Here is a 23909-nt window from a genome sequence, read left to right on the forward strand (position 1 = left end):
AGAGATAAAATAATTAGCTCAAGTTCGTACCACCAGGAAGAGCCAGCGACCACACTCGACCGACCTAACTCTGCTTGGAGCGCTCTCTCTCCTGCACCCTCCATGGGCACCCCTACCCGGTGCCCCTTTCCCGCGTTTCCCAGGGCACTTGACCAACCCACTGAGCTGCTGGGGGCGGGGGTGGTTGCAACCCAGAATGTCACTTCTGCAACAGATCTCCTGTGTGTTCTCGTGAAAAGCGCTATTAGGTCCCAGAAATCTACCCACAGTCCTTGAACTTGCGGGGGAGCTGCGGGGGCTGGAGAGGGACCCGCGGGGGCTGGAGAGGGACCCGCGGGCGTGGGCGGGCCTCTGGGGGCGGGAGCTCGAGAGTGGCGTCGGAGCGGACCAATCCCTGCGCGGGCGCTGGCCACGGGGCCCAATCGCAGGAAATCAGGACAGTGCCCGCCCCGGCGGCTGGGGTGAGGGGGGGACTCTGCGGATACCCCAGAGGCGCGTCCCCGGGACTGGCGGCGCCGCTGAGTCACTGCGCGCGCAGGCCGGGCTGGGGATTCAGGAACTGCCGGCCGGGGTCGCAGGAGCCGCTGTCTCGCGCGGGCCCCGGGACCCGCCGGACCGAGATCGCACGCAGGGCCGCGCCGGAGCAGAGCGAGGGCTGCGCGGTGGACTGTCGCGCTTGTCCCCTGGACGCGGAAGGGCGCTGTCTTGGTTTGCTTTAAAATTAGGGCTTGAGGTTTCCCGAGCAGGTGCATTTGGTCGAATTCAACGGACTTTCATTCCCCTTCCCGCCCCAGCGCGGCGGCGCAGACCCAGCCTCCGTGCGCACCTGCTGCCCGGGAGGCGCTCCAGGCAGGCACCCCCAAAAGGAGACAGCCCCCAAGACTCCGGGCCCCGACAATGGTCAAACCCGCGCCCAGCAGCCTGGCAGGAAGACCGTGACCGTGGGGTGAGTTAAACAGAAGAAACAACTCCTTATTACGACTGAGAGCTGCTTCGTTAAAGGCCCCCTTCCTGCCCGCTGTTCACCAGCAGCCAAAGCAATAATAAACAATTACGTAAGTGTCGTGTCCCAAGAGCAACCTCACTGTTTCCTTTATGAAAACCAGCTGGCAGTATATAACGTGGGAGTTATCGTGTGGTCACTGGATTGCCCAAGTGGGAGATAACTTATTAAGACTATTTTAAAGAATCTTCTTAAGGGTCCTTGGACTTCCCTGGTGGCTCAGATGGTAAAGAATCTGCCTGCGGATACAGGAGACCCAGGTTCAATCCCTGGGTCCAGAAGATCCCCTGGAGCAGGGAATGCCAACCCACTCCAGTACTCTTGCCTGGGAAATCCCATGGACAGAGGAACCTCGAGGGCTACAGTCCATGGGGTCACAAAGGGTCGGATAGGGATGAGTGACTAACATACTTAAAGATCCTTAAAGGTCCCTTGAGTTCTTAAAGGTCCAAGTTAATCATCCTGAGTCCTTAAAGGTCCAACTCTTAAAAATGAGAAGTATGACAGTCTCAGGTTTACTGAGTACCGAAAAGTTATTTTCTTCAGAAATGCTTACTGCTTTCTGTTCCCTAGTGTGGTTGTTTACTCCACAAAATACCCCTAACTTCCCCATCGTTGAAAACCTAGCCTATCCTATAAGAGTACAACTGATTTTCTCCTTTTCTCTTTAACAGAACTCCAGCTCTCCACCCAAGCAAGATGAAGATTCCATTTGTAGAACCTGTCATTTGCCTTAGTGTATTCGCTCTGACTCTGAACAGCCCACTGACGACACAATATGTGTACAGGAGGATATGGGAGGAAACGGGCAACTACAGCATTGCACTTGAGAGCAATACTTCTGAGTGTGCAAAGAACAAAAGCAGCCCGGTGTTTGCATTCCAGGAGGTAAGACATGAAAATAGCCCCAAAGTGTATTATAAAAGAGGAATGTGCAGCGGGGTTTTAAAGGAAGGAGGATACTGCTCTCATCATACATTGATCTCTGAAGGGTCACCCTAAAACCCCAAAGTCCCAAAGCAAGAGCCTTTATTCAGTTCTCTTTTTGTTTGAAGCTCCCTGACACCTCTAATCTGCCTCTTCTCCTTAAAACCCCTTTCTTCTCCTGTGATTCTGGCTCTTCTCCTTTCTCTCAGAAGATTTCAGTGCAGTCTCCTCTCCTGTGTGGCTGTCTCTTTCCTCCTTCCCCACAGAAAGCCTGAAAGTCAGGCAGGGCAGGCTGGAATGAGTGCTCGGTGGACACAGGTGGAGTGAAACATGGGTCTTACCTTTCCCTTGCCCCCTGCCCCCGCCTCTTTCCACTGCCCACCTGACCCAGTTTTCGGTGACCCCAGAACATAGCCCATCCCTGAAGACTGTGGGCCCCGGGCCAGTGTCTGTCATGGGGTAAGGGTGGCATGTGCCATCCACCATTTGGTGTTATCAAATCAGCTTTGACCACCCCCCCCCCTCAAATGCTGAGGAGCATCTGTATGGGGATGTGGTGGGTGGAGAGCTCCCACTTGTGCTCTGAGGTCAATGAAAATGTCCCGCCAGATACCACAGAGCCTGTCCTTCTCCCCCCTCCTCCCCCGCCCACCCTCCACCCCCAAAAAGGACACCGCCAGTCTCCTGCTCTCTTAGGCAGTTCTTAACAGAGCCTGCCAATGTCCAAATGCAAAGGAGAGAGCAGCCAGATTGGGAAATGCCCTGCCCCACCCCGCCCCCAGCAACAATGCCTGAAAAACCACCACACTTAGGAGCTTTGAATTCTTCTGCTTGGGAAGAGAGGCAAAAGAGTGGCACTGCCTCCCCAGTCAAAAGAGGAAAAAACCGTCAAGGGACTCTGGGTCACCTGCACCCTCAGAGAAAAAGAGATTATTTCCGAACAGCCATGTGGATATCAAATTTCTGGCCTAGAAGGAGGTCATAAAAACAGAAGGGCCAATGGTCTCTCTTCTTGGTTTTGTCTCCCTTCAAGAATGTTTCTTTGGACTTCCCTGGTGGTCCAGTGGTTAAGATTTTGTGTGTTTCACTGTGGGGGCCACAGGTTCGATCCCTGGTCGGGGAAGTTCCGCATGCCAAGGCCAACAAACAAACAAAAAAGAATGTTTCCTGTTACATGGATGTCATTGCCAGGGAGTGAGAAGTTTCCAGAGTCTCATCAGTCTCTGCATTTGATTCTGTGTGTTCCTTCACCAGAGCCCTGGGAGCAGAGCGGGGGATGGAGGAGGAGAGGACTCAAGTGTCTGAAAAGTCTTCTGCCCTCGCCCTCCAGCTGAGGGGAGACAGGCCTCGGTCCAGCTGCCGCGGTGACCTCTGTGACTGTGTGGTCATGAGGACTGGCCCCACTTGCCGCCTGGCCCAGCTGCTGAAAACCCCTCGCTGCCCAGAGCAGTGGTCTCATTTTGAAGATTTTTGCCAAACTTTTTCACTGCCTGGCTGTGCTTTCATTGAATTAATAGTCAGGAGAGCCCGCCGCCCCGGATGCCTCGGTTCACCATCAGTGCACTGGAGCTTTAGGTGATTTTTCGCAAATTGGGGAACTGGATGCCACCCCGCCCACAACTGGGATGGCGTGTGGCAGCCTCCTCACCACCTGCACCTTAGGACTGAAGAGCACTTCCTTCTGGGCCCCTCCCTGGCCCTGTCCAGCTTTTCAGAGAATATTCTCCCCTCTTTAAATCCAAGAACACATGTTGCCCGTTTCCTGAGTGGCTGTCTCAATGCCCAGCTCCCTCGATGTGTTCTGGCCACATGCAAGTTGAGAGGTTTGTGGACTGCTCTTATACCCTTAAAAATAAGAGACAAACCTCTAAACTTGGAGGGGACAATTTCAGGTTACCCAGCAGATCATGAAATTGTTCTCGCCCAAGAATTCGTGTATAAACCTTTTAATAACTAACAGAGTCCCTTGTTACCAGCAGATAAGGAATATTTTCTACTCAACTGAAATTAATATATACATTTTAGCCTATGAAATTCTGACTTCCTTAAAACTGACAGTACTTTCCTTAGTTTCTCCTGTCTCAGTACATTGTTATTCTGTTCCATCTTGTATAGGAAATAGCTTTTTTTTCCACTCTGATTTCTATCATCTACCCTTATATGACATATAATTATAATTCTCCAGAGTTTAAAGCATACAGACACACAAGGATTTCTTCTGTCTCAACATTTATGGTTGACAGATGCTTTGAGTTTGCTTTGTTAAAATCTGCATTTCAAAACATGGGTTGCAGATGAGAGCAGTCTGTGTAAAAGACTGGGTTGGAATAACAGTCGATAGAAAGGAGAGGAGACCAGGACATAGGAGGAGGCGTGGAAAAGGGAGGAGAACCCCAAATTGGAACATCTTGTTGAGGAGTTGATTAAAAGATAACTGTTTCACTTGTTTGTTTATTCAATAAATACTTACTTGATGGCTCCTATGTCTGTAGGAGGTACCAAGATGTGCTCAAGAAATTTATTCTAGTATAGACATAAAACAGGCAAGAGTGATTTAGCACTGACTGTACGAGGGCCCTGTGTGGAGCACCTTATATTTAATTTTAAGTCTCCTGGCAGCCTTCGAGATTGGGACTGTTGACATTCCCTCTCTCGTCAGATGAAGAAGCTCTGGAGTTAAGTAATTTGGTCAGGTTCACACACAGCCAGTTACAGACTCCTGCTTTACTTGATGGTTCATTCATGTCATCCATCTGACTATTGAGTACCTGGAAGCACTGTTCTTGGAGCCAGTGATCCTGTGGTGAAAGAATAAGGTTCCACACCTGCCCTGGGAGCTTAGGTTGGAGTAGGGAGGTCATGCAATGCACACCTAGAGTAACATATCATGTCCTGTCAAGGGGTGGTGAGTCTCTAGGGAGAAAAACAGCAGAATGAGGGGCTGGAGCATTGGGTGGGGGTCATTGGGATTGCTTTAGTTGGAGTGATGGTCAGGGAAGGTCTCTCTGAGGAGGTGGTTCTGAATTAAGGAAGCAAGCTGTGTGCAGATCAATCAAGCAGAGAGAACAGCAAGTAGCCTGGAGGTTTGCAGAGTCTGTGCTGGGGGGCTGCCCCCCCACCCCCCACCACCACCTGCAAGGAGTTTGCATTTACTCCAGTGGAAGGAAAGTCGTTGAGGGACTGTGACATGACCCGACGTGCTCATGATGAGAGGAGTAACGTGAGCTGATGTGCGTCTACCTTCCTTGGTGCACTTTTTAGCAGTTACACCACACTTCCGGGAGTCCCTTTTGCCTACATAGTTGATCAATGTTAAGAAAAGTAGGAAAGAATGATTCAACTTGCCATAATTGACTTCCTGTTTGGAATTGTCAGTGGATTAACAGGACTGTCTTCTGTCCTTCTGTTTAATTAAAAATTTTTTTTTTTATTTTTTGTTTTTTACACTGTTGTATACTACAACCCAAATCAGCCATAAAGATCACCCAAAACTGCTATGTACATAGCTGACTGGATGGAGTCCGGGTTCCTCTGATTCCAGAGCTCAAGCTCTTAATCGTTACACAGAAAGTACAGCTAGGGGAGGATAACTGTTGTGTGAGAAGCTTCGGAAGGAGGAGTAATGACATGGGTTTGGGAATTTCAGGGAAATCCAAGCAGGACTGACTGTGGATGGTGCCTGGAACATAGACTGTACTGGGAGTCAGTGGGCATAACGCAGAGGAGTGAGGCCAGGTCACATCTCGGGGACCCCAGGTACCAGGCCAAGGAGCGTGGACTTTTCTCAGGCAGGCTGGGGAGACAGTGCAGCTTTGAGAGGTGAGAGAGACACTGACAGCGTGCTCTGGGAGATGTGCCCAGCATCCGGGTCTGTGATCTGCAAGTGATCTGATAAATGATAAGTTACACGTGAACTGAGTAAAGAGACCAGTGAGATGCCAGAGTAGTGGAGAGGAAAACCAATGGGAGTTGTTCACATGGCAACTATGGGACCATCAAGAAGATAAAGGCATGAGAAAGACTGGTGGGGGGAGGAGGGGAGGGCAGGATAGATTGTGCTGGTGGACATGGACGAAGGGAAAGGTTAGAAGCAAAGATGACTCAAGTTTTGGCAATACAGAATGGCTTGAATTGTATAAATACATAAAAATAAAAATAGGCTCACTATTTAAAAATTAATTCAGTATCTGATATTTTTGTGGTTCATCAGGGTTTTAGGGTGCCTTCTCAATATGACATGAATACATTTTTTTAAATGAGTTTGCATGTGTGCTAAAACACTTCAGTTGTGTCCAACTCTTTGCAACCCCATGGACTGTAGCCCGCCAGGCTCCTCTGTCCATGGAATTCTCCACATAAGAATACTGGAGTGGGTTGCCATGCCCTCCTCCAGGGGATCTTCCTGACCCTGGGACTGAACCTGTTTCTGATCTTGCCCTGCCAATGAGACATATGGCAAGTGGGTTCTTTACCACTAGTGCCATGTGGAAAGCCTTTAAACTGAGTTTAGTCATCACCATTATAAAAATGGCTCCCAGCCTTAATATAAAGTTTGGAAAATACAGAGAAGAGGCAAGAAGACAATGCTTTTAAATCACCCCAAGTTCTTTACATTAAATAACTAGTTGGCATTGCTTCTAATGACTGAATTAATTAATGGAAGAATTTTGCTTAATAAAGGAAGATAGACAATGGTCAGGTCAGTTTAAGATGAGTTTACTTTCTGCAGATGTAGAAAACAAACAGGGTTCCTGGGGGTAAGGGGAGAGAAGAAGGAGGAACTGGGAGATTGGGACTGACACATACACACTACTAGATATAAAATAGATAACTAATAAGGACCTACTGTAGAGCACAGGGAACTCTACTCAACACTCTGTAATGGCCTATATGGGAAAACAATCTAAAAAAGAGTGGGTATATGTATGTATTTGTATCACAGATTCACAATTAGTTTTTGGTTTGGTAATAAGTTTTTTGTTTGTTTTCTGGTTTTGCTCTCAGACTCGGCATTTTTGGTGCTAGAATTCTTTTATTGATCTGCTCATTGGCAAACTGATCCCTTATCTTCTTGGTTGTTCATCTTTGTGGCTGAAAAATTTCAGGAACGCAAATTGCCTCTGTTCTTAAATTCTGACCCTTAAGAGTCAGTAGCATTTTTCATTATAAGATAACACAGTAAGATATGACATTTGCAGATCACTGTAAAGTTCTCACATAGATTAACTGACTTTGGCCTTGGCAATTCCAAGGGAGACGGGGAGAGGGACCTGTCCTTTTCTGAACTCTTGGCATTGTGCTAAGTGATTTATAGTTATCTCTTCTAATATTCGTGACAATCCTCTGAATCAAGCACCATGATGCCCATTTTAGAGATTAAAAAATAAGGGCTCAGAGCAGTTCAGTAACTAGCCTAAGATCACCTGGCTCTGCAGATGGCAATTAAGCACAATTCTGCTTGGTCATCCTGCCTCCCTGCAGGGTAGCAAGAGGTTAATACTGCCTTTGTAGAAAAAGACTAAATGGACCTCTCCTGAGGTGTTACTTTACAGATCCTTTAACCTTTGCAAGTGCAGTATTTTCACTCAAGCCTTACAAAAACCACTGATGGGGTGCAGGTAGTTAAGGAAACAGTCCAGCTTGCCAGAATGTGATTCATCAAAAGTCAATTCATGAAATGACCAATTTGCTGAAATTTCAATTTGCAAAGTCTTTTTGAATACATCCAGAGGAGATCGGGCACGTTCAGGGTGGTATGGTCATAGGCTTGAATATATTCAATGAATATTTTTCTTATAAATCTTTTGAGCATCCTTTACATAATGGTCTTATTTTTTTTTAATTTAAAGTAGCCTTCTTAGTAGTGCTTTAAGAAATATTTTAAGTTGGTGAATGTTATATCGAAGAACTGATTCACAAGAAGAAGTTTCCTCAAGACAATTTTTGGGCAAATATGCAAATTTAGAAAATTGTGGTTATTAAAAAAAATTTAAGTCAGTTGTTTTTCAGCCTCTGGCAAATTTGCTTTTAACAAATTACCTTTAATTAAACTAGAATACATTAAATAGAGAATTTTGTATTAAAGTTTCTCAACCATCAGACTGCATTCATTTTATATAAACATCAAATAGTTGTGTCAGGCCTCAGGAAAGCGGAGTTCATCTCCTTAGTTCATGGCACACTACCGTCTTTTGTCAATACAGAACTCTTCTTTGGGTTTTATCTTAATTTTTAGTAAATAAAGGAATACTTGTGGAGACACATGTAAAAAGGACAACTGAGCTCTGCCTAAATAAAAGTCTGTCAAATATGACACTTACATGTGATATTCATTCCCTTAGTGTAGACAGAAAGATGTATCATGGGAAAAGGTATCCTTCTTCCTTTAGAACGCAATCTCTTAGGGTGAACTGTCCGCAGAAGAAAGTGAAAGAAAATGAAATTTGCTCAGTCATGTCTGACTCTTTGAGACCCCATTCCGTGGAATTCTTCAGGCCAAAATATTGGAGTAGGCAACCTTTCCCTTCTCTAGAGGATCTTCCCAACCCAGGGATTGAACCCAGGCCTCCCATATTGCAGGTGGATTTTTTTACCAGCTGAGCCACAAGGGAAGCCCAAGAATACTGGAATGGGTAGCCTATCCCTTCTGCAGGGGATATTCCCAAGCCAGGAATTAAACCTGGGCCTCCTGCGTTGCAGGCAGATTCTTTACCAGATGAGCTATCAGGGAAGTCCACAGAAGAAAGAGAAGCCATTACATGGCCAGGCCTGAGGCCTTGAGCTCTGTGGATCCTTGATGTGAGTCAGACATACACTAATACACACATTTTATTTTTATGGGTCAATGTCTCCACTGTGGAGCTTGAACATTATGACTGAGCATTGATGATTATATCAGCTCTTGATCTTTGCATTGTGAACTGGATAAAGTTTCAAGTTGAGAGCTTCCCTGGTGGTCCAGTGGCTGAGACTTCTTGCCCAATGCTGGGGGACCTGCACCTAAGAGTTCACGTGGTGCAACAAAGATCAAAGATTCAGCTTGCCACAACTAAGACCCAGGGCAACCAAACAAATAAATATTTTTAAAAAACAAAAAATTCATGCACTATAAATTCCCCATCCCTGACTTACCAGCTCTTGCTTGATTTGTCAAAAGTCTATACCAAAATATTTCCAGGCACATTGTAAAAACCTCTGTAAACACTTTGTCTTCTTTTTCTTTGCAGGAAGTCCAGAAAAAGGTGTCTCTTTTTAACCTGGAGATGGACCTAAGTGGGTTAATTCCTGGTCTCGTGTCTACGTTCGTGTTTCTGTCGCACAGTGACCATGGAGGAAGGAAGTTCCCTCTGATTTTGTCTTCTGTCGGCGCTCTTGCCAACAGCGCTTGGCTCTGCCTGCTCTCCTATTTTGCCCTTCCAATCCAGCTTCTGATCGCATCCACCTTCATTGGTGCACTTTTTGGCAATTACACCACATTTGTGGGAGCTTCTTTTGCCTACATAGTTGATCAATGTAAAGAAAAGAAACAAAGAACGATTCGAATTGCCATAATTGACTTCCTGTTTGGAGTTGTTAGTGGATTAACAGGATTGTCTTCTGGCTATTTTATTAGAGGGTTAGGTTTTGTGTGGTCCTTTTTAATTGTTACCATGGCTCTTTCTGTGAACTTGATTTATATTTTATTTTTTCTTGAGGATTCGATGAAAGAGTCTTCATCTCAGAATATTTCTGTATCGTGGACCGAAACCTTTAAAAACCTATTTCACCGAACGTACATGCTTTTTAAAAATGCTTCTCGTGAGCAACGGTCTTTGTGCTGTTTGTTGCTTTTCACGATGATCACTTACTTTTTTGTGACCATTGGTGTTTCCCCCATTTTTGTCCTTTATGAACTGGATTCGCCACTCTGCTGGGATGAAGTTTTAATAGGTTACGGATCAGCTTTGGGTAGTGTCACTTTTTTCAGCAGTTTCCTAGGAATATGGCTTTTTTCTTACTGTATGGAAGATATTCACATGGCCTTCATAGGAACTTTTACCACCATGGTGGGCATGGCTATGACTGCTTTTGCCAGAACAACATTGATGATGTTTTTAGGTAAGTTATGAGTTACAAGTGTATCCTAGAATTTCGTATTTGATGTTTATATAAAATGAATGCAGTCTGATGGTTGAGAAACTTTAATACAAAATTCTCTATTTAATGTATTCTAGTTTAATTAAAGGTAATTTGTTAAAAGCAAATTTGCTAGAGGCTGAAAAACAACTGACTTAAATTTTTTTTAATAACCACAATTTTCTAAATTTGCATATTTGCCCAAAAATTGTCTTGAGGAAACTTCTTCTTGTGAATCAGTTCTTCGATATAACATTCACCAACTTAAAATATTTCTTAAAGCACTACTAAGAAGGCTACTTTAAATTAAAAAAAAATAAGACCATTATGTAAAGGATGCTCAAAAGATTTATAAGAAAAATATTCATTGAATATATTCAAGCCTATGACCATACCACCCTGAACGTGCCCGATCTCCTCTGGATGTATTCAAAAAGACTTTGCAAATTGAAATTTCAGCAAATTGGTCATTTCATGAATTGACTTTTGATGAATCACATTCTGGCAAGCTGGACTGTTTCCTTAACTACCTGCACCCCATCAGTGGTTTTTGTAAGGCTTGAGTGAAAATACTGCACTTGCAAAGGTTAAAGGATCTGTAAAGTAACACCTCAGGAGAGGTCCATTTAGTCTTTTTCTACAAAGGCAGTATTAACCTCTTGCTACCCTGCAGGGAGGCAGGATGACCAAGCAGAATTGTGCTTAATTGCCATCTGCAGAGCCAGGTGATCTTAGGCTAGTTACTGAACTGCTCTGAGCCCTTATTTTTTAATCTCTAAAATGGGCATCATGGTGCTTGATTCAGAGGATTGTCACGAATATTAGAAGAGATAACTATAAATCACTTAGCACAATGCCAAGAGTTCAGAAAAGGACAGGTCCCTCTCCCCGTCTCCCTTGGAATTGCCAAGGCCAAAGTCAGTTAATCTATGTGAGAACTTTACAGTGATCTGCAAATGTCATATCTTACTGTGTTATCTTATAATGAAAAATGCTACTGACTCTTAAGGGTCAGAATTTAAGAACAGAGGCAATTTGCGTTCCTGAAATTTTTCAGCCACAAAGATGAACAACCAAGAAGATAAGGGATCAGTTTGCCAATGAGCAGATCAATAAAAGAATTCTAGCACCAAAAATGCCGAGTCTGAGAGCAAAACCAGAAAACAAACAAAAAACTTATTACCAAACCAAAAACTAATTGTGAATCTGTGATACAAATACATACATATACCCACTCTTTTTTAGATTGTTTTCCCATATAGGCCATTACAGAGTGTTGAGTAGAGTTCCCTGTGCTCTACAGTAGGTCCTTATTAGTTATCTATTTTATATCTAGTAGTGTGTATGTGTCAGTCCCAATCTCCCAGTTCCTCCTTCTTCTCTCCCCTTACCCCCAGGAACCCTGTTTGTTTTCTACATCTGCAGAAAGTAAACTCATCTTAAACTGACCTGACCATTGTCTATCTTCCTTTATTAAGCAGAATTCTTCCATTAATTAATTTAGTCATTAGAAGCAATGAAGCAGGATGCTTAGAGAAAATGAACTATTTAGAGGGAAACTGTTTCAGGCTTAAAACTGACCCTGAGTTTTCCGATCGACCCAGTTAATTGTTATCTCTTCCTCTCACAGTCAGGCTGCCGTTTCTCTTCACTGTCATGCCGCTCTCTGTTCTACGGTCCATGATATCAAAAGTGGTTCATTCTACTGAGCAAGGTGAGTCTAATTTGCTCAAGAAACAGAATGACTCTATAATCTGTACCACCTCATAGCTGTGTACGATCGGTGTTTGCTTCTTCAGAATATTCTCAGCCCTTTTCCTGCACAGAACTCCTTTTGAATCAAGCGGTAAGGTCTGTGTTAGGAAGAGCTGATATTCAGGCAAGGGAGCCCCTGCCCAGGGCCTGGTGCTGCGGAGGGCTTGCTCTGGACATGCCCCGCCCCACTGCAGAAGATTGCATAAATCAATACATTTAAAAATATATTTCTGGATTCTTTTCCACGCATAAGATGTAGCTGTATATTCACACAGATGTTTGTTGATAGTGTGATGCAGAGTAATTGGAAAATCACTTAGGAATATAAAAACTACGGTATATAAAAACCTAGCTGCTCCCTTGAATTATGTAATGGTTTCTTAGATGCAACACCAAAAGCACAACAACAACAAAACAGATAAATTAGACTTTTTCCAGATTAAAAATTTTTATACTTCAAAGGACACGATCAGGAAAGTGAAAAGAATATGTAACTTTGGTCTGTATTTTCTAAGTCTCCTGTAAATATTTTACCATACTTCCATACTTTAAAAAATAAAAAAGAAAGAGAGAGGAACAAAAAAAAGGGGAAGTGAAAGGACAGCCCACTGAATGGGAAAATGTATTGATACTTGCAAATCATATGTCTGATAAGGAACTTGTGTCCAAAATATACTAAGTGAAGTGAAGTGAAGTCGCTCAGTCATGTCTGACTCTTTGCGACCCCATGGACTGAAGCCTACCAGGCTCCTCCCTCCATGGGATTCTCCAGGCAAGAGTACTGGAGTGGGTTGCCATTTCCTTCTCCAGGGGATCTTCCCGACCCAGGGATCAAACCTGGGTCTCCCGCATTCCAGGCAGACACTTTAACCTCTGAGCCACCAAATATATACTAAAACTCAGCAATAAAAAGATGATCCAATTAAGAAACGGGTGAAGGATTTGAACTGACATCTACAGAGAAGACGTACAAATGGCCAAACAAACACATGAAAAATGATCAACATCCTTAGCCATCCGGGAAATGCAAATTGGAACCACACTGAGACCCACTGGGATGGGTGAAATGAAAAAGACAGACCGTAAGAAGTGTTGATGAGGATGTGGAGAAGCTGGAACCCTCATGCTCTGCTGGTGAGAAAATCATCTAAAATGATGCGGCCATTTAACAAAACAGTTTGATAGCTCCTGATAAAGTTAAATAGAGTTACTGTATGACTCAGCAATTCCATTCCCAGGTATTCCCTGAAGAGAAATGAAAACATATGTCCACACAAAATCTTGCACACAAATGTTCATAGCAGGATTATTTATAATAGCCAAGAAGCACAAACAATGCGAATGTCCATGAATTGGTGAATACGTAAGCAGAATGAGGTGTGTCTGTCTCACGGAATGTGACTTCACAATAGAAAGAAATGAAGTCATGATACACATTACAACAGGAATGAACCTTGAAATCATTATGCTAAATGAAAGAAGCTGGTCACAAAAGGCCACACATTATTATATAAATATGATTCCATTTTACACAAAATTTCCAGAATAGGCAAATTCACGGAGACAGAAATTCCACCAGTGCTTCCCCACGAACTAGAGAAAAGGGAGTGACCGATAATAGGCACAAAGACTCTTTGGGGGAGATGAAAATGTCCTAAAATTAGATGGTGGTGATGGTTGCTCAGTTTCTATGAACATAGAAGAACCATTAAACTGTACAATTTAAAAGGGTGAGTTTTATATTATGTGAATTATATCTCAATAAAGCTGTTCAGGAAACAAAAGAAATATCAACCTTCTTTGACTTAGAACTACAATAGACTTGTTAGAATGTATTATCTACTTTGGTTTAGTTTAGCTTGGTTTATGTATCAACTCTTTTAAGACATGGTTTCATATTATTAAATACAGTGACATTTCAAAAGGTGTAGTTTGCATTTTGGCATGTCTTATTATGAGTTAAAATAATTTTATCAATTCCATTGTGATTCCATTGCTCCAGGATAGTAGAGTCATTTTGTTCTTAACTGCAAATGAAGAAATCCTTCTGGTGGTATTGAAATGTATGAAAGTGAATGTACTTCCATCCTTCATTACTTCTAAAAATGGATATTTTTGTTAAAACATTAGGCACCTTAAAATAATCTGAGAAGGGAAGTGCTACAGAGGTTTTCAGGTGCTTCACCCTATTTCTATTATAATACCTTGTGTAAAAAAGAGGAGGAAACTGACTTTTGCTAATTATTTTGAAATCTCTGTGCTCCATACAGCTATGAAGTTCATCGCTAGAGCACCCTGGACTCCCTCTTTGTCATCTGGGTACTCCTTGAAATTCTATTAATACATGAAAGTGAAAGTGAAAGTTGCTCAGTCATGTCCAACTTTTTGTGACCCCATGGACTATACAGTCCACGGAACTCTCCAGGCCAGAATACTGGAGTGAGTGGCCTTACCCTTCTCCAGGGGATCTTCCCAACCCAGGGATCGAATGCAGGTCTCCCACGTTGCAGGCGGATTCTCTACCAGCTGAGCCACTTTAATATATGGGACCCAGTAAAAACAGACAGACTTGACTTTTCACATCTATTGGACTTTTTTTAAGTTTAGAAAATAAACTCCATTGCGCTTTTATTTAATCAATTTATCTTTGGTAACTATTAAACAAGTTGCACTACTCAGGGAGTTGCAACAAGAAACTAGAGCTATTTCTTGAGAGGGTAGCTGTTATTTGCACAGCCTGACCAAGTTTCCAACAAGAAAAGACTCAAGCCACTGTGTAATAGGATTAGCACCATGGCACCATCCCTGGCTTTAGCAAGGAATCAGAAATAAAATAAAACAATGCCATAGTTAGATAACTAGGAGACTTCCTGTATTATCATAAATATCATAATATTCTGTATAATCCTGTATTATCATGGAGGCACCAGGTCCATATGCTACATGATGATGCATAACTGTGCCCTTGAATGAAGCTTTTATCCAATCACTTGACAAGTACGTATTAGATGTCTACCATGTGCCAGCACGGCTAGACCCTGGGGACACAGCACTGAGCAAAGCAAATTGCACTTGACATGGGCAGAACTTTCACTGGGGTCAAAGAAGACACATCTCTGATAACTTGGCATTCTGCAGAGAGAGCTTTGTTTTATGAACATATGTCCTGTTGTTCAATGAAGACTCTGAAGCAATATATGAGAATATGTTGGAGAAGGAAAGAAATGGCAACCCACTCTAGTACTCTTGCCTGGAAAATCCCATGGAGAGGGGCCCGACGGGCTACAGTCCACAGGGCTGCAAAGAGTGGGACATTACTGAAGCAACTTCACACACACACACCAGAATGTGTATAATAGAGTGAAGATATAAATAGACAAAAATCAATACACAGTTTAAAAAAGCAAGACCATGGGGAAAATAAGAGGCTAGACACATAAACTATAATCCAGCTGTGAAAGGTGGTCCTCAAGCTTGTTTTTTCCTTCCTTATCAGTCCAATTAAGCACAATTATTTACATAAATAGCACTGTCTATAAGGAAAATGCATTACAGCTTATCATGGAAAAGGAAACTCGGCAAAGTAGGGAACAAACACAGCAGCTTAAAAAAGAAAGAAGAATCTGCAGAAACTGTAGGAACTTACACCACCGAAGCCAAGGGCTGAGAACAGTTCTTAGTGATGTGAAATTTGACCAAGAGGAAGAAAAGTGCGTCAAGATGCTCAACTGTCTTTTGGAGGTTTGACTCTTCAGTTTAACTCTTCAGTCAACATGGTCTTGGATTCCAGACAGGACTCAAAACTTGTGGAATAAGGACCATTTCTCTGAGCTTGAGCTGACCCCGAAGCCATTTTCAGGCTTCTTGAGCATGCTCCGAGACCTGCCCTTTCCCATGCCTGGGGTGTAGCAAGCAGGAAGGACAGCAGAGTCCCCTCCGAGGGGAGACAGTTGTAAGCAGGTTAAGACAGAAAAGTATGTTTTAGAGAATCACTTAATAACAGCCTATGGCATAACCTTCACTAGAGCACAGGGCAGTGATGTAGTTACTGGAAGAGTCAAACAGGAAACTGATGTAACTGATATTTTTGTTACTCTAGAGGAAGGGATCAAATTCAAATTCCAGAACATGTGATAAGATTCCCAAGGGCTTCCCAGGTGACGCTAGTGGTAAAGAACCAGGTTGCCAATGCAGGAGACGTAAGATCCCTGGGTTGGGAAGATCCCCTGGAGGAGGGCATGGCAACCCACTCCAGTATTCTTGTGTGGAGAATCCCATGGACAGAGGAGGCTGGAGGGCTACGGTCCATGGGGTCACAAAGAGTCGGACACGACTGAAGCGACTTAGCATGCAGGCACATATGATAAGATTATATCTCTCTGCCTTGCCTGTCACTCTTGCCAGATCTGACCTGACCTGGATGTTGGCCACAGGGAGCCATCCTGCCCCGCAGCTGTGTCACAGATTAGCCCAGGGACCAAGAGTGGCAGGGGGGGAGATTGGAACCTCAGGGGCAGGTGGTTCTGTGTCTGAGGCTGTGGTCAGGGCAGACACACAGCTGATTGCACACGCCTAAGCGGCCGGTGCTTCTTAGCTTTGCCCCGTGGATCCTGAAGTACTGATTCCAGCTCCTCTCTCGTCAGGTCCAAGGAGAACTCTTGACCTCAGTTTCTTCACCCACAAAATGGGTGACTGCCTCCGTCACCAGGCAGTGCCCCTGTGTTTGCAGTTTTCTGTGTTAGTTTTGCTTGTTTTTTTGTAACAGCCGTTTCTCTTTCCCTCCACACCCCAACCCCAAACAGGGACCATGTTTGCTTGTCTTGCCTTCTTAGAAACACTTGGCGGGATCACTGCGGTTTCTACTTTCAACGGAATTTATTCAGCCACCGTTGCTTGGTGCAAAGGCTTTGTCTTTCTGCTCTCCGCTGTTTTATTACTAATTCCAGCCATCAGTCTCTGGTAGGTCATTACTTTTTTTTATCCTTTTATCAAAGGCTAGATGGATTGAACGAATTCCCTGACTCCACCGATACAATAACACAGATCTGTTGAAGTTTTGCCTCAGCATGTATTTTTCTCAAGAACTTTTAGACATTATGACATCTGTCAATAATGTTGGAGACTTAGGAAGAAAGAGATAGTGGCATGGCCTTCCAGGACTAGGAGGAAGAAAGACTGGATTAGACGGAGACTCTGAGAAGCTACCCCTTATCTTTAAATGAACAACTGAGGAATTTAGTGTTTAAGAATATATATCAATATGTATATTCAATATATATATTCATATATATATTCTAAGAATATATATATTCACATATACATATATGTATTCAAACTATGATTTCCTATAGTATATTATCCCCTGAAGGTCAAAGATTGCTCTGAGAAAATATACTTTAATACAGATTCTTGGGTAAATGATAAGAGCAGATAGAATGCACTGGATATTAGGAATTCTCTTTCCTTTCCTGAGAGTTGGCTTATTAAATGATTTCCTTTTTAAGTGTAAATATCCAAATAAATGCCAAGTACAGAATTCTATTTATGAACAGTACATAGAATAAAATGACCAGAGGCACAGACTCGTGAGAAATAATGTTTCCTCCTCTGCCTTTCAATGAACAAAAAGTGTAAGCCATCTAGGTAAGTGGTTGTGAAAAAGCATGAGCAAGTATACTTGACATGTTCTGTGGGGCCCAAGACTTGAGCCAAGAGCCCTTCAACCAGCCTCTGCTGGGCCTGCCCGTCTCATGCAGCTGAGAACAGGAAAGGGGGGTGTAAGCTGGGGCACAGGGCCTGGGATCTTCGCCCCCCGCCCCCGAGCGCCGTGGGCTGTGGCCGTGAGGGAGGGAGAGCAGAGCCTGTCCGCACAGGCTCTTAACTCCTTCAAGGGCAGGCAGGCGCCTTGTTCCGAGTAGGACCTCAGCACGTCTGTCTCAGTGGAACGCTGGTACTTAGACCTGTAGAGGCTGGACAACAGTAGAATTTACCAGTCCTCTGTAACTGTGATGAAAAGCTATTCTTACCAGATACTTTTTTAGAAGGAGGTTATTCACCTGTTGAATTGGCAATACTAAAACTCCATGCTGAGCCAGTGAGCACTTGATGAGACCAGCAGCCTTGTTCTTTGCTGGAAGTAGTGTTATCCCGCATTATCATTTTTGGAAAGCAATTCATGAACACGTATCAAAAGTTTCCCCCAAAAAGTTCATGGCATTTGAACCAGTGATTCCACTTAGAATCTTACCCTAAGGAAATGATCAGCAATGTCAAAAATTTATATATAAAAAGTTCATTATGGCAAAATATTTTAATGACCAAAATGGCTGGTGATAGGAATTGGTTAAATAAATGATGGGGCATCCATATGGTGAAAAATGACTTTCATAAGAACTGTATTACATGGGAAGCAGAATAATGGCTCATTTAAATTTTATTCTTCATTATATTTAGAAATATTCTGTTGTGGACACATATTACTTTTATAACTGGAAAAATTAGTACAGAGAGATAAAAGGTTGTTATCCTTTTAATAATGCTTCTAATGTAAATGCAGATGGTCGTCTGAGTTTTATTTTTTAAATCTGTTCAATATTTTTAAAATTAAAATTACCTGCTATTTTAATTATGTCTAGATGTCTTCTGTCCAAGTTTCAGTTATAGGCATGAAACATGAACTTCACTAATAGCTTATAATATTTTGTGGGGACTACGCAGAGTAGACAGTGGGAGAGGGACATCTTAGGAATCTGGAAGAGGTAGAACTCATGTAGTTTTTTTAATTAATATTTTCAGAAATCTATGCATAAAAGTCTGCTAGATTCAAAATAACCAGTACCCTCCTTCTTTGCATAATTTATTAAAAAAATCATGTAACAAAAGAAAAGATAGAACACGGATTATTTATGTAGTGCCTTAATCACAGGTTTTTAAATGTCTCATTTGCTTTGGCAGTGTTACCAAGTACGTCAGCAGGAATGCGGGAAGCTATGTCCTTCTTATACAAGAAGAATCCAGCGAAGACACTTCGGACAGATGATTAATTGTGATTAAAAAAAAAATCCGAATGCACATATCATACGCTCTGACTTCTGAAGGATCTAAACTAGCTCCGTGATCAGGACTTCATGAATAATCAATGCTGCCGGTCCTTTCTTCTAAACTCTCAGAGAAAGAGTCCCTCCTCTAACTTCTTACAGTACCAAGCACTCTGAGCACTTTATGAAGATCAAGTGACATATTTCCAGTAGACAGAAGAAGAAATCTCAAAACACCTTCCACTTTGGGATTTACAAAACAAACTGAAACTTACCGGTCTGAGAAACTTGATACAATCAAAAGCAATAATCTCCCTGATGTACTCTGGTCTCTCACATTGAGACCAAGAAGAATCCTGTTTGCTTCAGTTTCTTCATCTGCACAATGGATTTCTGATCTCTTTCAAAGATTTTGAAGGCATAACTGTTGAAAATTATGATGAGTCAGTCACTGATCGGAAAACTATAGACGTTTCAAGCCTTTATAATTCTCCTCTACTCGGGTAATGCTTTGTTTCATCAAGGTGTTAGTGGTGTTAGTGGTGTTAAGGTGTTAGTGGTAGTCAAACCTTTCAGTAGCTGCAAAATCCTTAAGAGAGAAGCACTTTAATGAATATGTTTACATTTTTCCTTATATGTTTCATCAATTATATTTCCATAACACTGGAAAAAAAAGAATACAAATAGTTCCTAAAGAAATGTAAACACCGAGTAGACAGCGAATCGTGATGTAAATTAGTGCTTATAGAGCCAATATTCATTCCTTATTTCTGTGAAAAGTAATCCATTTCCTACTGCCTTACATTCCTATCCCGGGACCTCCGTGGTCACTGAAAACACCACATCCTTTCCTGCCTCCTGTCTGCACGAAATGTTCCACTGGGCCTTCCTCCCTCCCTCCCTGCATTGAAACTTTCAAGCCTCAGCCAAGGCAAAGCTTCCGCTTTCTCCATGTGGCTTCCAAACATTTCTACTCCCCCCACCACCACCGTCCCCCTAGTCCCTGCAGGGCTCCCCAGGTTCTCTGTGGCCACTGCCCTCCCAGCGTCTTCCCTTGTCTTGTAAAATTTGTTCCCGTACTTGCAAATGAGCCGCTTGAGGACAGGGACAGTTTGATTCCTCATTATATCCTCAATAAAAGTTGAATTCAGTGACCACAGAATTTTGTTTTCACTTGTAAAAAATCATTTTAAGCTATATATTTAATGCAGTATGAGATTAACCAATGATATGCCATAGTCATGAAGCCAGCCTTGCAAAGAAATTGAAAAATGCGCTAACCCATATGCATTTTAAATTGGTTTATGGTACTTTTATGGGTCCTTCAATATCTCCCATTTTCTAAGTTTCCATCTGTAATAACACAAATGTCCTGAAGTACACCTAGATGATTAACTCCTTTGTAAGCTCTTCAAAGCAGATAGAGTCTTGTTTATAGCACTGCTTACAGTTTTTCCCTGTAGGATAATCAGTGATTGCTTGACCAGCGAATAACACTCATATTTTAAAATACTAGAAATTCTTATTTCCAAGACTATTCCTTTTAGGTTTAGCTAAGGTCTTTGGGCTATTCTCAGATTGATTGATTGACTTTTGTTTTACTTCCTGTTCAGTGCTCTTCCCAAACCAAAAAAACAAACAGTACTTTACAGTTTACAAAGTGCTTTCTATATCAACTTATTTTATCCTTTTAATAACCCTGCGAAGTAAATTATACCTCAATAATGTTCATGGTGGCTCAGACAGTAAAGAATCAGCCTGCAATGCAGGAGACCCTGTTCAATCCCTGGGTCGGGAAGATCCCCTATAAAAGGAAATGGCAACCCACTCCAGCATTCTTGCCTGGAGAATCCCATGGACAGAGGAGCTTGGTGGGCTACAGTCCATGGTCGGGGAGGTCACAAAGAGTTGGACGAGTCAGACATGACTGACTGCGCGAGCACGCGGATACACACACACACACACACACACACTACCTATAAGAAATGATGTACTTTAGGTTCAGTAGGTTAGTTTGGAGACTTGAAGGTGTTGTTTACTTGCTTTAAACTTTCCCCTGCAGGCAGGAGCAGCCACCCCACCATCCTGACTAGTTCATATTCTGGTTGCCCAGAACCTCGCTGTAAATTGTGCAACGTGAATTCACGTGACCGGGCTGGGTAGCTATTTCACAACTGCCTGCCAGGGACAGCTGGATTTCCTACTTGGACTCTCTGCCTAATCCCACTCAGTCAGATAATTCATCCCCAATCCCACAGTTCTCTGGAGACGTGTCTCCTATAAAACCAACTGTCTAACGTCAATTACTGAATCATCCAGAGATCTCAACTGCAGGCAACAACTTGCCAACTTGCACTGTTTATTTAAGCACACAGGGATCTACTGAAATGATAGTAGGAGCTCACAGCTCCAATAAAAAGCCTAAACGAGGCTCAGGTTCAGAAAACAACCAAGAACCGGGGAGCTCCAGAGATAAAGTCACAGCAACACAGCTACCATTATGCAGCACGAAGCGCGAAGGGCACGGCCTCCACCAGTGATGAGTGGCCTCACTGTCCTCCTCCTGGCCCGCTCTGGAGTCCAAGTCCAGGACTGAGGTTTGATCAGCTGACCGGGATCACATGCCTGCCTCCAGGAGGCACCAGGAGCAGAAAGGTGGACCCTCCTAGCATTTTAAAGAGACAACAGGCACCACCTCCCCCAGACAACACAACACAGAGAGTTCAAAGTCTCTCAGGAAGTGACAGTGGATGCCAGACACACAGAATAAGACAGACAAGTCCTACACAGTGCGGGGAAATTGAGAGAAATGGCATTTGGGTGCTGACTTTGCCTACCTTTCCCTTGAACCCAAACCCTGGAGGTGTTCAGTTTTCATTTTATTGACGGAAGAGAGAGGCTTTGAAAGCCAGGCTTAGTCCCTAAAATGGTAATGTGCTCTGTGTTCAAACCAGCAAACCAAAGCAAATCAAACACTGATTAAAGAATATGCACCTTCATTGTGATACCGGCAACAACAACAAAAATGAATTGGTTTCTGGACAGGGTATTACAGAAACAAAAACTTGTTATTTTGAAAATGGACAAAAATAAAATTAAGAAGAAAGCACATTTTCCCCGTCTTTCCTGTATCAACTCTGTCCTTGGGTAACCAAATGGAAGGTCACAGTAAGTTTCCTTCAAAGGAAGTATCCTGATTGAAAAAAAAATGAATGACAGATTTAGAATTACCATTTTGCAGATACTCACAAATAAGTGGATCTATGCATTGTATCAATGGCCACAAACATCACAGAATGAGAGCCTGTTAGGTATGAACATCAGTTTTTGGCTGTGCCAGGTCTTAGCTGTGGCATGTGGGCTCTTAGTTGCAGCATGCAAGATTTAGTTCCCTGACCAGGGTTCAAACCCAGGCCCCTTGCTATGGGAGGGAGGAGTCTTCAACAATGGACCACTAGGGAAGTCCAGGCATTAATGTCTTTTTATGGAAGAACATAGCACTGATAAGGGGATCTTCCCCAAAATGAGGAAGCAGAATCTGAATCTGACCAAGTTCACAGACTCAACTAGCAATTTACAGGAAATACAGGGTTGAGAAGGATGTGTTCATCTACACCACAAAGATGCAAACAGTGAAAACTAGACTGTGGGAAACCAGAGAACAAACAACTTGGCTTCTTCAAGAAACAGCAAGAAAAACAGGAGATGGAACCATAAATCATGCAACAGTTGACACAAGAGCCAATCACATGTGTGTAAGTTACTTGGATCTGATTCAAACAAAACAGCTTAAAGAAAATTATGACAACTTTTTGGACCTTCAAAAATCTGAATACTGACTGATATTTAACTGTAAGGAATTATTATTAATGTAAGAATGATAATGATAGTATTGTGGTTATGTTTAGCTTTATAAACTGAAATATTTAGACCTATAAATTATATCTGGAATTTCTTTCAAAATAATCTTGAGGGGAAAGTGGGTAAAAAATACAGATGAAATAAAATTGGCCAAGGATAAATTCTGGAAGTTAGATGAGGGAAACATGAGATTATGTTGTATTTTTCCATCTACTTTCAGGTGTTTGAAATTTTCCATAATTAAAAAATGTAAAAATAAGAATGGTGCAAAGCTTCTTGGTTGTTATTAGTTTCCTGTGTCTTCTATTAAATTTTCATAATGCTTCAGTTCAGTCGCTCAGTCGTATCCAACTCTTTGCAACTCCATGGACTGGAGCATGCCAGGCTTCCCTGTCCATCACCAACTCCCAGAGCTTGCTCAAATTCATGTCCAGTGAATCGGTGATGCCATCCAACCATCTCATCTTCTGTCGTCCCCTTCTCCTCCCACCTTCAATATTGCCCCGCATCAGGGGCTTTTACAAGGAGTCAGTTCTTTGCATCAGGTGGCCAAAGTATTGGAGCTTCAGCTTCAGCATCAGTCCTTCCAATGAATATTCAGGACTGATTTCCTTTAGGATGGACTGGTTTGATCTTCTTGCAGTCCAAGGGACTCTCAAGAGTCTTCTCCAACACCACAGTTCAAAAGCACCAATTCTTCGGTGCTCAGCTTTCTTTATAGTCCAACTCTCACATCCATACGTGACCACTGGAAAAACCATAGCTTTGACTAGACAGATCTTTGTCAGCAAAGCAATGTCTCTGCTTTTTAATATAATGCCTACTTTAAAAAAAAAAAAAAAAAAAAGTGTTTGTTTGGCTGCACCAGGTCTCACTTAGTTGTGGCTCTTGGGATCTTCACTGGCTCCTGTGGGATTTCTGGTTGTGGCGCATGAGCTCAGTTAACCAGCAGCATATGGGACCTTAGTTCCCCAGCCAGGGATTGAACCTGCATCCCCTGCATTGCAAGGCAGATTCTTACACTGGACCATCAGGGAAGTCCCTGTAGTGACTCTTTTAAGCCGCAGTGCCAAGGGGAGGAAGGCTCTGGCTCTGCTTCTTGTTCTGATCTTGTGACTTCCTCGTGTGATCGGGATCAGGCGAGACACAGGTGGGATTAAGGGTAGCATGTTTCCCTGTGGCTAACAGGGATCTTTTGGTCATAACTTCTA

At 42.9% G+C, this 23909-nt stretch overlaps 1 protein-coding gene across 3 annotated transcripts; it reads left to right on the plus strand.

Moving 5' to 3' along the window:
* The first annotated feature begins 471 nt into the window (after window positions 1-471).
* On the plus strand, window positions 472-22988 carry SLC46A3 (solute carrier family 46 member 3). Of its 3 annotated transcripts, none has more exons than XM_055542462.1 (6): window positions 472-1055; window positions 1678-1891; window positions 9157-10027; window positions 11676-11759; window positions 16603-16759; window positions 18755-22988. In XM_055542462.1, exons 2-6 carry the CDS (start codon window positions 1703-1705, stop codon window positions 18837-18839), a joined length of 1386 nt encoding a protein of 461 aa, XP_055398437.1. In that variant the 5' UTR covers window positions 472-1055; window positions 1678-1702; the 3' UTR covers window positions 18840-22988. The 3 variants fall into 3 exon arrangements, with proteins under 3 accessions (XP_055398437.1, XP_055398439.1, XP_055398438.1); XM_055542464.1 differs by having other exon boundaries at window positions 16633-16759; XM_055542463.1 differs by having other exon boundaries at window positions 472-946.
* Window positions 22989-23909: the final 921 nt, after the last annotated feature.

Source organism: Bubalus kerabau, chromosome 12 (assembly GCF_029407905.1).
Source record: "Bubalus kerabau isolate K-KA32 ecotype Philippines breed swamp buffalo chromosome 12, PCC_UOA_SB_1v2, whole genome shotgun sequence".
Classification (NCBI taxonomy): domain Eukaryota; kingdom Metazoa; phylum Chordata; class Mammalia; order Artiodactyla; family Bovidae; genus Bubalus; species Bubalus kerabau.